The following is a 17,162-nucleotide window of genomic DNA, read 5'->3' as shown; positions in this document are numbered from 1 at the left end:
AAAAATAGCTGAGGAGGGGTCAATGCTCTTACCACCAGTACAGTGATGGGCTCATAACCAAATGGGAGCCAGAAAGATACCATTTCGTTCAACCTTGTACTTACTCACAATCTTTCAATTCATGCTGCCTGGTTGGCTCCTCTGACCCATGTCTACCAATCAAGCAAGCACAGACACTTGGGCAGGGCAGGGAAACCAGTCACCACTTTGACCATTTACTTGCCCGGCACAGATTTACTTACACAGGTCAGGGAGCCGTATTTGCCAGGTGTCGCTGCTTTCCCTCATTCAAAGGAAAGGTCACTTGAGTTACTCCTCAGAGTTGCACCCAAGAAGGGAGAGTTCCTTCTAAGTACTGAAAGCAGGAGAATTGGATATTTTCTCCTAAACTCACATGTTTGAGCCGCTACACGAAGTGTTTAGACTGGGGTGATTCCATGGCTTAAGGCAGCTCTTAAGATCCCAGAGCAGAAAGGGACCTACTAGATTATATGGCCCATCCCCTCTCCTCTCCCAATAGGATAATATTATTTCCCCCAGTTTCAGAAGAGGTGACTAAGGCTGTGAAAACCCTCCCAAGGTCACACAGCTGGTAAGTGGGGTTTTACTGAGAGGACTACAATCCAGGTCTCCTGCTTCTTTGTGCAATGTTCTTTTTACCATGACTTTTTCCCTAAGAAATTTGTAGTATTTTAAAAAAGGTAATTCATTGCCTGCATAACCAACACTTGTTTAATTTGCCTATCTTTGCAAGTTTTTTCGTATAAATAAATGAACGAATCATGAAAAAAGTAGTCAGAAACAATGTCCCATTAAAAAGGTGGTCCTACTTTACTTCTTACTGCCACTACACTGTTCAGGCCTCTGCCATCATGTGTGGACTATTACCAGCCTGTCAGCTAGAGCCTTTGATGAAATAGACATTTAAACAATTTACATTTAAATTTACATGTGGGTCAGTGGTAAGTTTGCAACTATCTTTGCTATGCTTGGTTGAGGGGACAGATCCAAGTGTAACTTTAGACCTAGAGTATGATTTCTTTACTCACAGAGAAAATAGCTGCTACTAATCTAAAATTTGCCACAGCCAGGACCAGCAGGGGTTCTCCAGTGGCTCACACTTCTCCCAGTCCTGACCAACCTTCAGAGAGAGAGACGGAGGGGTTCTAATGGACGGAGCAACGGTCCCAGGGCAGTGCAGCCAGTCCCAGTGTGTATCTGTACTTCCAGACCCCTGAGACTCCAGGTCACGTCCAAGGCAGGAAGTTGCAATGCAGGAGTAGTCCCAGGAGCCAGTAAGACAGGAAGTAGCCCAGAATGCATCGTGTGACTAGAGAACAGGTTTTCCAGTTGTACAAAAGTCCCATGATAGAATTCCTGGGGACCTTCTGTCCTGGTGGGCAGGCCCCTGCAAGCGGCTTCCAAGGCACAGTCTCTAGGGATCTCAACAGTGGCTCTTGATCCTGAAGCAAGTAAGCTGGAAACCAGTACACAATAGGAGTGGAGGAACCTAGAAATCTGGTGAGAACCTGAAAATCGTAAGAGAGGGAAAACCGACATTTATTGGACTGTCAATGCTTCAAACCGGACCAGCCTGGGACTTCCCTGCTGCTAGGTGAACTACAGCCCCATGACTAGAAATGTATTGTACTGGAAAAGAGACACAGCAGAACTTAGGATCTGCCTGATAAAGCTGTGTGTGACACCAGCCGGGTGACCTCAATGTTACAAATAAACAGCTACAGGCTAATTACTACAGTAATGGGCCAATCAATACTAAAAACTCTATGGGGTCCAATTTTAGCCTAGAGCCTGGACTCTAAACACTAGGCTGTGACGTGGGCTTTGGGGACCTGAAGTGGTTTCCTCATCCCCTGGGAATGGCAAAACAGAGGGAAAAGGGGCAGGCAATCCTGTGGTTCAACATTTTCCCTTCTAGGGGAGTTCAGAGCCAAGTCTCCACATGGCCTCCCTCATCTAAGCTGGAAACTCTAAGCTTTGCTGGCACGCACTCTACTAGTTAATCCAGCTACAAACACAGAATGCTACTTTCTATTTCCCCTGTGCCTCTTATTCACACAGCCCAGAGAACTTCACAAACAGCCAATGTGCGCCTCCAAGAGGCAGAAACTGCTAAGGAGTGGCCGGCACGGAGAAAAACAACTTCCTCAAGATTATGTGGGAAATGGGGCCACAGCCAGGAATAAAAAAAAATAGAAAGAATCAAACACTTCCCATTCCTATCTCCCCACCCCCACCCCAAAGATGGCACAAGGGAGCTCCTCTGAAGACGGAGTATCTGCCAGAGGGGAGAGCACCTCAACAAGTCAACACTCAAGCAGACACTCTGGGTGTTAACCATACAGGAGGGGAAGGTCCCGAGCTCTCCTCTGCACTTACTCCTTTATCACCATCACATCAGGTCCTTCTACAACTCTCGTGTCTCTGCACACACCCTTCATCTGCCCAGAATAGCTTTCCTCTGCTTCTTAAATGCATTCCTTCTTACTCTTTAGGACCCAGCCTTAGTATGATACCCTCCTCAACTCCTTCAGTCCATTTTTTGCTCTGTGCTTCCACAATACTTGATCTCAGAACAACAACTCCTCTTCCATCCCGCTATACCAGAATTTTATCTGGGAAGTGTCTGTCTCCCCATTTCTACCATGAGACCCACCAGGGCAGCAACTTTATCTCACTTGTGTTCCATTCCTCAGTGGTCTGACCCAGGATCTAGACAAAGAAAGCCCACAAATAGTTGTTGAATGAATAAATTAGGTGCAGGTTTCTCAAATGGGAGAAGCTAGCAGGCTTCCTTGTCCCTGGCCAAGGGGTCCTGCCTGTATTCACACCCTTATCCCAGCCAGGAATTCACACCCTTATCCCACCTCACCTGAACATGCATGCACAGACTGCCAAACAGCAACAGTGCTGCAGCGTGGACCAGGTACACAAACACCCGAGGACCGAGGAATCCAGAGTCAGATTTTTCTAGGGTCTTACTCTTCTTGCTCCTTTGCATTCCAAGGGTAAGGCAGAACCAAGGGTGGGTGGTCACATATGTCCACGTGGCCCAGGCAACCAGGAGGGCCACTGGTGCCGCCAGTAGGAAATTGGGCACCTGCTTGAGCTCATAGTATCTCAAAAAGCCAACATTCCAGTAGATATCCTGGATATAGCTATATATTAGGGGAAGTTCCCAGGAGCACCAAGGTGGCTCATTTCCCTCCACGATCCGGTAGCCCTTGTCAACAGCTAACTGCAGCAAGGGCTTAGGGATGGGGTGGGCTGAGCCTGACAGACAGAACTGAGTATAGGCATAATACTGAAAGAGGGCAAAGGGAAGGCCAAGTATGAGCACAGAGAGGAACACAGAGCCCATCAGCTTCAAGAGCTGTCTCAGAGGATTCAGCACCACGAGAGAAGACAGAAAGCTTTGGCACTGAGAATACACGAGGAAGCCAATGTTGACCAGCCCATTGGAACGTACACCAGTGGCAAGGGCAAAGAGGAGTCCACTAGTCCAGCTTCGGCCCCTTTCCAGCTGCCCCATGGCGCTGAATGTCAGGAGGGCAAACAAAGCTTCTGAGTAACCAGCTGCCAGGAAGACATTGGCTGGGCTGAGGCAGAAGAGCAGGGCTCCGTAAAAGGCCTGGCGGGGACAGTGCAAAACCAGACAGCCCAGGTCGTGAAGTGCGACTGCAGCCAGGACGGAGAACAAAGAATTGAGCAATGCTACTGAGATTAACAGGCAACTCCGTAGGTTCAGTAATGCCCGCAGGGGTCTCAGGAGTTCAGCTCCCACCAGGAGAGCCAGGGGGAAGCCAGGGAAGAAGGCAAAGTTGTGCTCATACAGATAGCCGTGCTCGGCAATGAACAGGAAGTGTTCCGCATCCCAGTGAGACAGGCCACCCAGAAGACCTTCCACAAGTTGGTCCACAGAGCCCGAGGGGGTGAGGCGAGGAGGAGAGAAGGCTTCTGCACGGTGATCTGGGATGACGACATTGAAGAGAGCCTGCGGGATGAAGGAGAACTAGGATTTCGGTTGAGCAACTGGAAGGGAAGAATTACCATTTAATAAAATGAGGAAGAACCGACTTGTTGGAGGACAATCGGGAGTTCGGTTCTAGACTAGCTAAATTTGAGTTAAGACATTCCAGCGCAGAGGTCAACAAGGCAGTGAGATCTAGGAATCTGAGGGTAAGGAGGGCAGTCAGGGCTGGAGATGTAAATTCAGGCATCATAAGTGCACAGAAGGTATTTAAAGGCATGAGACTGAATGAGATCATCTGGAGAGGAAGTATGGCTAGAGAAGAGATATCGGAGCATTGGGCCCTGGATGTGTCAACATTTAGAGGGTTGGGGCTTGAAGGACAATGAGGATCCAGAATGAAGATAAAGAAGGAACAGTCAGTAAGGTAGAGGAAAACCAGGAGAGAGTGGTGTCTTAGAACCAAGTGAAGCAAGGGAGTGATCAACTCTGTTAAGTGCCGCTGGGAGGTCAGGAAGATGGGGACTGAAAAGCGACCACTGGATTTAGAAATGTGTAGGTCACTGGTAAGTTTGACAAGAGTTATTTCAGTAGAGTTGAGGACACAGCAGACTTCATGGACTGGGTTTGGCAGAGAAGGGAAGAAGGCAGACTGAGGCAGACAGACAACTATTTGGATAAGTTTGGTTGTAAATGGGGTAGTAGTGAATGACAATGTGGGAGATAAGTATTTGTTTGTGAATGGGAACAATCCAGTGGAAAGGCAACCACCAGGTTTGCAGGAGAGAGGGGAGAATGGCTGGAGCAGGCAGAAGGGGGTAGGAACTGCTACACAGGTAGAGGTGGGGGGCGGGCCTGGAAAGGAGAGCTGGGTTCAGCCTCACTTCAGCAGTGAAGGCCCAGAGGTGCAGATGCAAGCGTGTGACGGAGGAGGTGGGAGCACTCCCAAGGCCATTTCTGACGGCATCTATTTTTCTGAGTTTTCACTCAGGGAAGCAAGTTGGGGAAAAGGTGTTAGGGACTTGAACAAAGAGGAAAACATGTAAAATAAGTCATCTCTGACTCTAGTTCTCAAAATAGGCTGTGCACTGGAATCATCCCAGGAAATTAAAAACTACTGAGGTCTGAATGTCTGGGTCCTATCCCCAGGGTTAATGATTGAACTGGTAGGAGATACAGCCTGGGTATTGACATTTTTTTAAAGCTCTCCCAGGGGGATTCTGATTTACAGAACAATTTGAGAGAATGGGAGGGTGAATGGGCCTGGGAAATACACTAAGATTGCCAGGTAGCACTAAAGACTCACTTGGGCCAGTGATCTTGCAGAGAAAGAGACTAGTCAATACAGTTGTGTGTTCTCTGGGCAGACGCAGCAGTAGACAGAGAATGAAACTGAGCTGTGACTGGGCTTTTGTGTTGTAAGCCAGGGAGAAGGGAGCAAGCGAATTATGCGTGTATGCCTGGTGGACTATGGAATCTAGCTGGCTAAGAAGGGGCATGGAAGCCATAAAGTGGATGAGGCACAGTGAAACAGTTGTAGAACCAACGGATTTTAAGTTCTGAGGGGGTGGGAGAACCGTTAGAACTGGGTTACTAGAGGGAGTGAGCTGGAAAGATAGGAGATAGTGGTTAGTTGTATCAGCTGTATTAATATTGAAACCACCAAGAAATCAACAGTTCTGGAAAGAGCAATGGTGAGTCAGGAGCTAAAATCTTCAAGGAATGAAGAGGAATGAGTGTCATTAACAGAGATGCCAGCAACAATGAAGGGTAACTGGGGATATCATTTGAGGCGTGAGCTTTAAAGCTGGAAGGGGGCTGGGGGAGAGAGAGGGATGATGAAGTAGCATTACTGTCAAGTGTCTTTTTGCATCATTAGATTGTCAATTACTTAAAGGAAAAGAGACCAAGACTTTTCATACTCATCACCTAGCACAGTACTCAGAACAGAGTAGGCACTTCATACAATTGTGGTGGCTGAGTGAGAGAAGAGGAGACATACTCATTTCCAGATCACCATCGGAATTAGTCCTGGTTCCCTATCCCAGATGCCAGTTCACGGTCCTGCCAGTCACTCATCTGATGCTGTTCAAAGCCATCACTGAGTCATTTTCCGCATATGACCCCATTTTTAAGGCTCTCTCTCTTTTTGGTCAGTTTCTTTATCAGGCCACTTTCAACAGTGAAGACAAATGGGACAGGAGAGATAGTCACAGAAAATGGCCCTAGTCTCCAAGTTGAAGCTACTTTTAACTAAACCTGGGGCCCAGCAGAGGCTGCTATGCCTCATTGTGTGGGAAGGGAGAAAGGAGGTTTCCAGAAAGGAACCAGCTATGAGCCTGAGGAAGTGCCATTTGTGAAAAAAAGCACACATAATTATGCTAATTATAACATCACTAGGTTGTTGGCATCCATTCAACAACACACAGTGAGAACATACTAAGCACTGAGCACCGTGCTAGGCACCAGATAGAATTCATATATGTGTGAAATTTGATTAAAATATGTATCAAGGCCAGCCTCAGAGGGGAAAGGGAATTGTAAAAGTGCAAATGCATTCTGAGGGTTGTGGTGGGTAAGGCAGCAAGGGGCGATACCAGGGGAAGAGTTGGGACATTGCTGACTAACCGAGTATACATAGAGTGTCTCAGGATCGTGCACTCAACTGACTGACACAGTGCTCAGTCTCCTGCTAAGGGGACTCTAGGGCAATGCCTTGTGCTGTCATGCCCTAATGGCATCTCTCATTACAGAACTTCATGGTCTGTTAGAAAGCCCACTACCTCTGGAGTTAGGAACCCTGGGGTCTGACTCTGGCCCTTCTCTAACTTGCTGTGTGTCTTTAGGGAAGCCACTTAACCTTTCTGGGCCTCTGCTGCTTCATGTGTAAAACAAGGGATTAAAAGATCATTTCTGGGGCACCTGGCTGGCTCAGTCAGTAAAACATGCAACTCTTGTTCTTGGGGTTGTGAGTTTGAGACCCACACTGAGCATGAAGTTTACTTTAAAAAGTCAGTAAGGGGCGCCTGGGTGGCTCAGTCGGTTAAGCGTCCGACTTCGGTTCAGGTCACGATCTCGCGGTCCGTGAGTTCGAGCCCCGCGTCGGGCTCTGGGCTGATGGCTCGGAGCCTGGAGCCTGCTTCCGATTCTGTGTCTCCCTCTCTCTCTGCCCCTCCCCTGTTCATGCTCTGTCTCTCTCTGTCTCAAAAATAAATAAAAAGCATTAAAAAAAATTAAAAAATAAAATAAAAAATAAAAAGTCAGTAAAATATTTTTTAAAAGATCATTTCTAAGAGTCCCGACCACTTCTGAGTTATCAGGTATAGGTGTCTATGTTTCCAACCACATGGAAGGGTACACCTGGGAGGCAGAAAGAATACAGGGACAATTCTTAGTGCCTAGCCCAGCATGTTCAGGACAAAAGATCAGAGACTGACCTGCAGCACCAGAGTCAGGACACGGCAGCTGACTGCAAACCTCAGCACCTCTTTCCTGGATGGATCCATGGGCCACATCCTCTCACCACCGGGAATTCAGGGGTGTTGCTGCCAGGACTGAGCTCCCTCGGGTTTCTAAACTCCAAAACCCAAGGAGAAAACATTACATGTGGGCCGAAAGTAAATTCTTGAAAGCATTCTTCACAGGAGAATCCCCCTTCGGCATTACATGGCAAACTCAACCACCTAACGGCCCAGATGAGGGAAAAGCATCTTGAAGGCAGATGGGACCCACTTGGTATCACCCTGAAGCACTGTATTGTCAGGAAAGTTCTACATGAAGATTGGCATGAGGTTGGCAGCTAAGCTCGCAGAAAACCTTTAAAAGACTGTTGAGTGCCTCTATGTAGGAACTAAAGACCTGGGTTCAAGTCCTGACTCTGTCGCTCACAAGGTCTCATTTAGTCCTTCTGAGCCTCAGTTCTTTACGTATAAAATGGGATCAGACTATTTTTTTCCCCAGACTATTTTCTCTCACAAAATTGTCATGATGGTGAAATGGACGAAAGTGTGAAAAAGTACTAGCAAATCCATGTTGTGGTTGCTATTATTTGGTGTGTGCCCTTTTCCTCCTGCCCAGAATAATAAACTAGATCCCAAACCAGAGTCCCAAAAGTGGGGCATAGAACTGAACTGGAAGACCATAATGACTACACACTCTAGCCTAGCTCTCTGATGTGTGTTCAGCTGGTCTGTTAAATTAAGTGGAGAAGGAAAAGAAAACCACCACTCAGCAGGACTTCAGCCAGCTCACATTGCTAAAACAAACTTAGGGGGAAGACAGAGTCGACTACTAGGGATGGAGAAAACTCTTATTTCCCCACCTCTTTGTTGGAATGGCAGCAATGTATAAACAATTGCAAAGCCATTCTGAGGCAAGGAATGAACTTTAAGGCTTTTTTTTTCTTTTCTTTTCTTTTCTTTTTTTTTTTTTTTTTTTTGGTCTTAAACAGTTCCTTGGGCTGAAAGAAGTAGCAAAGGCTCCTACAGAACATTCAAACACCAGTCTGGGAAATCAGAAGTGGGGACAAGAGCACCAGAGGCAGCTCACTGATTTGGGGTGCACTATCCCTAACAGAAAAAAATATTAAAACTTAGAAATTAATGGAGAGGGCTGGAAGAGTGTTCTTTCTTATCTGGCCAATACCTATCACATCTTTAGGTGTCACCTGTTTCTGGAATTCTTCTCTGATGCTCACTAGACTATTTGATATGCTCTCATTATACTCGGCCTTGTCGTCCTTACTGCTGTTGCTTATTTAAGTTGCTTGTGAGGGCGGGGGCTTTGTTTTGCTCCCAACTATACCCCCAGGGCCTGGCATTATAAACAGGCATTTCAAGCCTGTGTTCCCATTGAGTGGAAGTGGCAAGAACAAGATATGGCATCACCAGTTCATTGGCTCGGGATATAAAATCGCTGCTTTAAGTATTCCTCCCACCATATCTCACGGTAAGATCAAGACCTAAGTCACAGAAACCACAGGAAAATACAATTCCTCCAGAAAGGGAGCAAGGTTGGCCAAGGCTGACAGTACACTTTCCTCAGCAGAAGGGGGCGCCTGCTGCTCACTCCATCACCAGGAGGCCTGAAGGAAGGGAGGGGCCCTTAACGCCACACCGGTTTGCTCATCAAGATTCAGATCAAAGGCAAGCTTTTGAAAAAAACCAAAGAGCCGCGGTAGTTTATGAATCTACCCAACATTTCCAGCATCTGACTCGCTGAATTGAGAGGAACTGCAGAAACAAGTACAGCCAACTTCACACGGCGGCTGATTCTTTATCCTAGAGCGAATTCACTTTTTCCCTTCCTTCTCTTCCCACTCACATGCAGAAGAAAAAGTTGGGGACAGAAAAGCAGTTAACCCACCTCTGCCTCTTCACCAGGCTTCCATTCTTCCTTTCCTCTCTCCAGAGTCAAGCTCTAGCCCCAGCGACCACCGGAGACTTGTAACCTACTCTTAGCTTACAGGTAAACCAAGTAAAAAACAAAATAAAGCCAGTGAGTTGTCCCTCTTGGCTAGTTGCAGACCTCACTTCCCAACAACCCCTTGACGGAATCAGACTCTTGAATTGGCAGGACATTTACAGGGCAACTAGTTTTACTCTATCTTCCCGGGAGATAAATATGCCCATAGTGGTGAATAATAAAAATCTCCTTGGTTTTTACATCAGAAATCTCATCAGACCCTGTGAGGCCAGTATGGTTACCATCGCCATTTTATGGATGTGGAAACTGAGGCTCATTGGGGTCAAGTGACACACCTTAGGCTATATTTAAAGAGAATGTCATTTTTTTCCTTCTGGAACTTCATGGTCTTCCGACCAGCCTTCACCCGGGCCAAAGGGGATGCGCTCTTTCACAGCCAGGGCAACAACCCAGGTCTCCCAAGTCCTAGCCCAATACTTGTCCGAAGACAGCGCATGCTCCTACTGGGTATGCTCAGGGCAAGGGAGGGCCCTATCTGAGACTCTGGGGGAGCCTGAATCGGAGCCCTGGACCCTTGGATGCTCCCTTGGAGCATCCTCTGTGGAGTGAGGAAGTTTCCGTGACTCAGGGTCCTTGGGGCCAGAGGCCTCGCTGGCTGTCGCGAGCCAGGGGCCGCCTTCTGCCAGCCCAGCCGGGTCGGAAGCCCATTCTAACCCTTACTCTCGGACATAGTCCTAAATGGACAGTGGGCACCTCTTCTCCCAAAAGGAGCCACGGCTCAGGGACTACTCCCGAGGGGGCCGGCGGGGCCCGGCCTAAGGCCGGAAGGCAGGCTAGGGCGGGAGGCTGTAAAGGAAGAGGCGGCACCGGGAAGCCGCTATGGCGGAGGGGCGGGGCTCCCCGCTTCTCGGCGGCCTCCGCCTCATTTCCCTCGGCCTCCGTTTGACGGCTTCCCTCCCCCGAGAACTCCAAGGCTCCCGAGCTGGCGCCTGGTCCACAACGCCGGCCCGTCTCGACCTCCCAGGCGGGGCCCGAACCTCGGCTCCTCCATCCGGGGCCCCGAGCATCCCGCGCTTGCGCACTGGCTCCGCCGAGGCGACCCCGCCCCCCTCCTGCCCGGACTCGGTGTTGCCCCGCCCCCTTCCGCGGCGGCCATGTTGACTCCGGGCGCGCGGGGCGGGGACGGCGTGGACCCAAGAGTCCGCGCCCCTCGGCCTTGGCACCTTCCCGCCTTGGTGACACCTGAAGAGTTCCCCCTGGCGCTTTACGCGCCTCAGGCCCCCTCCCTCTCCTTGCGTTAGTCCGCCGTGTGTCAGAGTCGGCGCTCTCGCCCGGGTTGCATCCCGCAAACATCCACTGAGTTCCCGATGTGTGTGTGCTGAGGCTCTCGGAGTTTCGGGCCGCCCCGCGACCTCTTCGCAGAAGCCGGAGAGAGCCGCACTTTCCCTGCTGTCAGGCAACCCCAGCTCAGCACAGGGCCTGGCACACAATAGACGTTCCCTGAATAGAAAGAAACGCCTTGGGGTTTCTGTGGCCAGCAGTGGCATTCTGCGTCCTGGGTGTGAGGAAAGTGGGGGATCCCCCTGCTTTTCCCCTTCAGCTCCCTACTTCGTGTCCTACTTCGTGTCCTACTTCGATCCTCAACCCCACCTCCTCAGGTGGCTAACGAGGATTATGAAGGAAACTTAAGAGAATGCGCCCCGCCCCTCCCCCCCCCCCCCCCCGACTCTTCTTCCTCATTCGGGCAGTTGCTCTCGTAGGAAGTGAGGCCAAAAAGAAGAAGAAAAAGAAGCTAACTCAACAAAACCGTCTGTTAGGGAGGAGCGGCCGGTGGGCACCCCTGTAACGGAAACTGTTAGAACAACTTTGCACCCTCCTTAAAGGAAATAGATAATAAATCCTTCTCCGTTGGTGGATTTCTTGTTTCTCAGGATTCCAAAGCCTTCTGTGGTTTCAGTTATCGGCCCTCCAGAACGGAGCGAGGGTCTGGGTTAGCCTCTGGCCACAGCCCCGGCTGAGGGAGGGGTTTTATCTTCTGCCACAGCTATTAACGTGGGTGGGAACAAAGGGATGGTTGCTATCTCTCCAGGCAGAGAAAACTAGCCTCCATCAGTTCTGTGGGGGCCAGGGACTGTAGCTTTTGGTTCTCCCTCATGTCAGGCTCTGAGACCTAAGCTGTCCTAGGGTACTGTTGTGTGTAAGGTGGATCCGGTAGAAATCACATTTTAGTCCTGTGTTGGAGAAGGGAAACAGATGGAGAGGACTCTCCCCCCGTTTTTTCAGGGACACTTGTCCTCAGCTTCAGACGCCCCTGAGTGAATCGGCCAAGCTGTGGTGCACACTCGTGACTGGGGCCTGAGGTTGTGGCTTGAATCTCTGGAAGTCCATGAGGCTCCCAGCAGCACTCAGTTTGCAGAGACAAAACTGAGCAGTGTACCGTACTTGCTTTGTGAATTCACAAGGGAGAAAGACCAGCATTCCTAAGGTTCCCTCTATCCACACCAAATTCTCTCAAAAATCTATTTGTAAAAAGGACAGGGGTCTCTTGTGACAAGTCAGAATGTTTCCTAACAGCTCAACTGTCACCCGTGAGAGGTAGAACTTTGTCCAGACCTTCAGCTCTACTTTCCAGCAATTTCTCCTTCCTTCCTTTCTCTGCTGCCCACCCCCCTCCTCTTCCGCTCTGTTTCCTGTTTCATTTTCTGGCTTCTGCTCTGACAGGAAAACAAGAAAGCTGAACCTTGTGCTCTCAAAGCCCTGGCTTGTCAGAATGGAAGAAGACTGGGTGGGATGGGAGGGGGTTCTGGGCCTCCAAGGCCGTGGGTAAGTAGTTGAGGAGGCAGCTCTCTCCAGTCTGCGTTTAGAGTCTGCAGCTAAAATGGAGTCTGCATCTACACAGGGAGCCAGCTGAGCAACCAGCACTGTGGGAGAGCCAGGGAGACAGAGACGTATCCAAGGGCTCCACAAAGACTCTATACCACCCATCCACTTCCATTAAGAAGCAAATGTCCCATACCACCAACAAATGATTTCATAATACAAATCCCTGACCTAAACAACACAAGCAATGCGTCACTATTTCTAGAATCCTAGAAGGTAAGGGTTACAGCATTTCTGTTTCTTTGACTTGCCTGGCTCTGCTCTTGCTGCTTCCCCTGCTTGAAATGCCTCACTGCCAGACCACCCTCTAGCCAGCCCACTACCTTCAGGTCTCAGCTGAAAGGTGGCTTTGTCAGAGGGGCTTTCTGCCACTACCTGGCCACAGCCAGCACCCTGTACTATCCCATCACTCTGTTCTGTTTTTTTTTCATAGCACCTATCATCACCTGATTGTCTTAGGAACTTTCCTCCTTTCATTGTCTGTTTCCTTCTTATGAAATATAAGCTCTATGACAGCACAGGCCTCGTTCACCAAAGTATTACCAGCACTTAGAACAGTGTTTTGCGCATCGTCTATACTCAGTAAAGATCTGGTTTATGAATCAGCTTAACCTGACACCAATTGTTTATGGATATTGGAACTAAGGCTCAGAAAAGAGGAGTTACTCGCCTGAAGTTACATAGCTGGTGGTGAAGGTGGGACTTGAATTCGGATCTCTGGCCTCTGAAGCTGGTTTTCTGTCCCTCCACACTATTTTAGTCTTTTTCGGGTTTACCTCTTTCCCTCTCTTCCTTTTGTTCCACACAACTACGAATCTTTACAGGCTATGCCAAGAATCCTGCATCGGGCATACCATGGCTTAACGGCTCCTACCTCCTCTTCCCTCTAGTAAATTCCCATATTACCTCTTTGATTTAGTCAACAAAATGGGACTGCCTACTGTGTGACAGGGGATGAGAATGTAACACAGAGCAAGACAGACACAGTCCTCGTCCTCGTGGAGGAGATGGTGGTAATATCTACCTCATGGTTCCTATAGTGCTTGGCACAAAGGGCTCGATAAAGATGGGCTGTTGTAATTCCCTGAACAAAAAGGGGGAGAGAGTGATGTTCCCACTGGAGGTGTGAAGAAGGAAGGTTGGTAGTTCTCATGGAGCACTCACCATGCTGAGCAACCTGACGACTCATTTCTTTCTGTAGCTGCCTTGCCTTGCTCCTGCACCATATCCAAGCCCCAGACCGAGCAGTGTTATCTATTCTCAGTAATTCAGTTTCAGACACTAAACTTGCCTTTTTTTTTTTTTTTTTTTTTTTTTAGTTTATTTATTTTGAGAGAGAAAGAGAACGAGCGGGGGAGGGGCAGAGAGCAAGGGAGAAGGAGAATCCCAAGCAGGCTCCTCATTGTCAGCACAGAGCCGGATGGGGGGGGCTCGAACTCACGAACCGTGAGATCAAGAGCTGAGCCGAAGTCAAGAACCGGATGCTTAACTGACTGAGCGACCCAGGCACCCGAGACACTAAACTTTCCATGGCCCCAGTCCTGTGGGAATGATGGAGTAGGTGACCCTGATCTTGGCTTTGAGGCCACGCCATCATGGGATAAAAGTGACCACACTGGCTTCTGATTCAGTCACCGCCAACTGTTAGCAGGCAGGTCTAATGCCTGTGATGACAGGCAGGCATCTGTGCCTTACGAGAACTTTATGCCACTTCTTTCCCCTGTGGGTATCCACTGGCAGTTTCCAAGGGTGCCCGGTGACATTTACATCCATCCTGAGATCTGGGGTGGCACCAGCCAGGTTTTGGACATTTACCAAAAGCAGCATCCTTTTGGCCTCTGCTGTGTCATTTGAAGATGTCCATCCACCGTAGGACAGAGTCCCCACCCTGCCTCTCAATTGCAGGAGCCACCAGACACTGACCCTTTAAAGGTCATGACACTAAATATTTTTCACCCTTCTTTCGGTGTTTGCCTTTCAGTAGTTAGAAAACCTTGACCCCACTGAGAGGCCTAGTGGGAAGGGCCTTAGCCACTTGGGGGTGGCAGTGGCTGCAAGGCAAAAGAGCCAATGAGGTTGAGAGTATTGTTTAGGCCAGACTTGGCTGCTCTCCAGCTATGAAAGAAGGTTAAGGTCATTTGGGGGGTGGGGAGGGAGGAGCCTGGGAAAAGAACTACTGGCCACACCCCTGGGTTCTCTACTGGCGAGGTTCTATTTACTTCTCAAAAGCAAATTACTCACAGCTCAGTGGCTAGCCGTTCTCTCAGCCTGTGGTAACTCCAGTCAGAAACTGGAGACCAGGCTAGGCTCCCCCTGCATTGCAGGAGAGTAGATGAAAGGAACCCAGGAAACCAAACTCCTAGGTAATGCTCCACACACAGCCCAGAAATGCACTTTCTAGACTAGAAAATGAAGTTGAAGAGGCCCGGTGCAAATATAGCCATTAGCAACACCGCTCACCAAAATATAGATATGAAAAGCTTCCCATGTCGTTTTTTTCCAGGAGAGTCCTAGGAAGGCATCCTGGTTGACAGAGGTTCGCCATTGTCTCTACCTCCCCCTTAATAGAGAAAAACACTGATTATTCATTCCTGTCCCTGACCCAAATATTAACAACCACACTCAGGCTGATGAACACTTGATTGATATTCTTGGGACACTTTTTACCTCATGCTGAATACTACAAAGATCTTTCCTGCGGAGCTCCACAGCTAGATTCCGTTACTCCTTGTTGTCCTCTGACCCAGGAAGGAGGGCCTTCGTCAGCAGGACCTTGCTTGGTGTGTGAGCTCAAACCAGCCACTTTCAACTGTGAAATGGGAACCAGAATACTGATTCACAGGCACAATCCTCAATCCTCCCTTGTAGGGTGATTTGACCTACTACATCTGGTACCCAAGAGGGTACTCACTAGAACACTGTGGTTTCAAGTTTACTTTCTAAGTGTCCACAACAATAGCATTTTCTCTGTTACTGCTTCTGATCTCTCCGTTGTTTCCCCAAAGAAGGAGATGAACAGAGAAGCTCTATATTGCAACATTTAGCCTCATAAAAGTAACTGCATCTGGCCAACATCTACAATTTCATCCAACAACTACTTAAGTGGCCAGGCTGTTGTAGGACAGGGATGGAGCAGTGAACAAAATAACCTCCCTGCCCTCAGAGAGCTTACATTCTAGTGGAAGGCGACAGGGGAGTACAATATACAGTTGACCCTTGAACACTGGGCTTGAACTGCACAGCTCCACTTAGATTTTTCGATCCGGTGCAGTACTCTAAGTGTATTTTCTGTTACGATTTTCCCGACATTTTCCCTCTCTACCTTGATTGTAGAAACACTGTATATAATACATGTAACATACAAAGTATGCGTTAATCAACTGTTTGTGTATCAGTAAGCCTTTTCCCGTCAAAAGTAGGCCGATAGTATTAAGTTTTGGGGGATCAAAAGTTACACGTGTTTTTTCTGGGGCACCTAGCCGGCTGGCTCAGTTCGTGGAGCATGGGAATTCTTGATCTTGGGGTGAGGAGTTCAAGCCCCACGCCGTGGGTCAAGATTACTTAAAAAGGAAAAAAAATAAAAGCAACATGTGTAAAATTAAAAAAAAAAAAAATTACACATGTATTTTTTGCTTGGGCAGGGGGTTGGTGCGCCCCTAACCTCCACACTGTTCCAGGGTCAACCATAACAATAGGCCAGATGGTAACAAGTGCTACCAAGTAAGGTAAAGCAGAGAGGGAAATAAGGCAGGGGAGCAGAGATTGCTATTTTAAATAAGGTAGCCAGGGAAGGATTCGCTGATACAGTATTTGAGCGAAGACCCGAAGGAGAGAAGGACTTCAGCCGTGTAGTTATCTGGTCAAAGAGTATTCTGGACAGAGGGAACAGTAAAGTGCAAAAGCCCTGAGGTGGAAACATTGCTATGTGGTGGAGCGAGCAACGGGGAAGAGAAAAGGGGCCCAGGGAGGTAATAGCAAGCCAGATAATGGAGTGAGACGCACTGAAGGATTTTTTTTTTTTGATCTTAGGTTTTAAAGGGAGCGTTTCTGGTTACTATGTCAAGAATAGGTTCAACCAGGCAAAGCAGAAGCAAGAAGGTCAGTTTGGGGAGTAGCTCATGAATTCAAGAAAGATAGGATAGCGTCTCGAACTACAGTCATAATGGCTAGACTGAGGGTTCTTTTTTGGAGAGCGCTAACATACTGGATGTAGAAATGATAGTAGTTGGGTTTTTTGGGTTTTTTTTTTTTTTTTGCCAAGGAATGGAGTTGCTGTTTACTGGGCAAACTATGGGAGAAGCAGGCTTCTAGGGGGAAGTCAGAGGATTTTAGCTTGGTGGGGTGTTCAAATTAAACTTCCAAGCAGAGATGTCAAGAAGCAGCTGAATGCTCAAATCTGGTAACAGAGGAGAGTGCCAGTCTGGAGAAATAAAGTTGGAGGCTGCCTCGAGATAAATGATTGTCTTACTGTTAAAGATTTTCTAGAAAAGCAGATATCCTCCCTTCGCCAACTATTCCCGAAAGTTTTTTTTTTTCTTTCCTAGAGCATCATCAATTTCTTTGGCTATTACACCCGTTTCATTTCCAGAGGCTAACGTGTTTTTTATGTCTAAAACTTCCTCTTGCAGGTGTAATCATCTCAGACGCTTTCTTGCACTGTGGAAGGTAAAGCAGGATGTGATGCAACAGTGACAGCGTCCAGGATGCCACCACTCAGGGGGGAGAGAGAGCGCACCACAGGAGATTTCCAAAAAAAAAAAAAAACAAAAAAAACCCCAAAACCGAGACCGGCAACTCCCCATGCCCCACCCCCCGAAAGGTCAAGCTTTTAAATAGTCGGAAAACAGTAAAAAGCCTCACAAACGTC

General features: G+C 48.4%; 1 protein-coding gene across 7 annotated transcripts; it reads right to left on the bottom strand.

Annotated features, from left to right (window-relative positions):
• Window positions 1-709: 709 nt before the first annotated feature.
• On the bottom strand, window positions 710-11,083 carry PIGV (phosphatidylinositol glycan anchor biosynthesis class V). Of its 7 annotated transcripts, none has more exons than XM_042950083.1 (5): window positions 11,024-11,083; window positions 9,356-9,450; window positions 7,429-7,563; window positions 2,894-4,015; window positions 710-1,529 (listed from the first exon to the last, which is right to left on the bottom strand). In XM_042950083.1, the coding sequence occupies exons 3-5, from the start codon at window positions 7,504-7,506 to the stop codon at window positions 1,248-1,250; spliced, it is 1,482 nt and encodes a 493-aa protein (XP_042806017.1). In that variant the 5' UTR covers window positions 7,507-7,563; window positions 9,356-9,450; window positions 11,024-11,083; the 3' UTR covers window positions 710-1,247. The 7 variants fall into 7 exon arrangements, with proteins under 7 accessions (XP_042806017.1, XP_042806015.1, XP_042806011.1 ...); XM_042950081.1 differs by lacking the exon at window positions 11,024-11,083 and adding an exon at window positions 10,453-10,525; XM_042950077.1 differs by lacking the exon at window positions 11,024-11,083 and adding an exon at window positions 9,751-10,446.
• Between the last annotated feature and the right edge of the window lie 6,079 nt (window positions 11,084-17,162).

This window comes from Panthera leo, chromosome C1 (assembly GCF_018350215.1).
Source record: "Panthera leo isolate Ple1 chromosome C1, P.leo_Ple1_pat1.1, whole genome shotgun sequence".
In the NCBI taxonomy this organism is placed as follows: domain Eukaryota; kingdom Metazoa; phylum Chordata; class Mammalia; order Carnivora; family Felidae; genus Panthera; species Panthera leo.
Note: the sequence above shows the minus strand (reverse complement) of the source record. Positions and strands in the feature narration are given on the sequence as shown.

Bases quoted from the DNA above. Each gene is read 5' to 3' on its own strand.
- PIGV (XM_042950083.1), bottom strand. From the start codon at position 7,506: ATGTGGCCCATGGATCCATCCAGGAAAGAGGTGCTGAGGTTTGCAGTC. The intron at 4,016-7,428 runs GTCAGTCTCTGA...TTCATCCCGCAG, and splicing joins TCCTGACTCTGGTGCTGCAG to GCTCTCTTCAATGTCGTCAT. The intron at 1,530-2,893 runs GTGAGGTGGGAT...TACGATTTTCAG, and splicing joins GTCTGTGCATGCATGTTCAG to GTTCTCACCAGATTTCTAGG.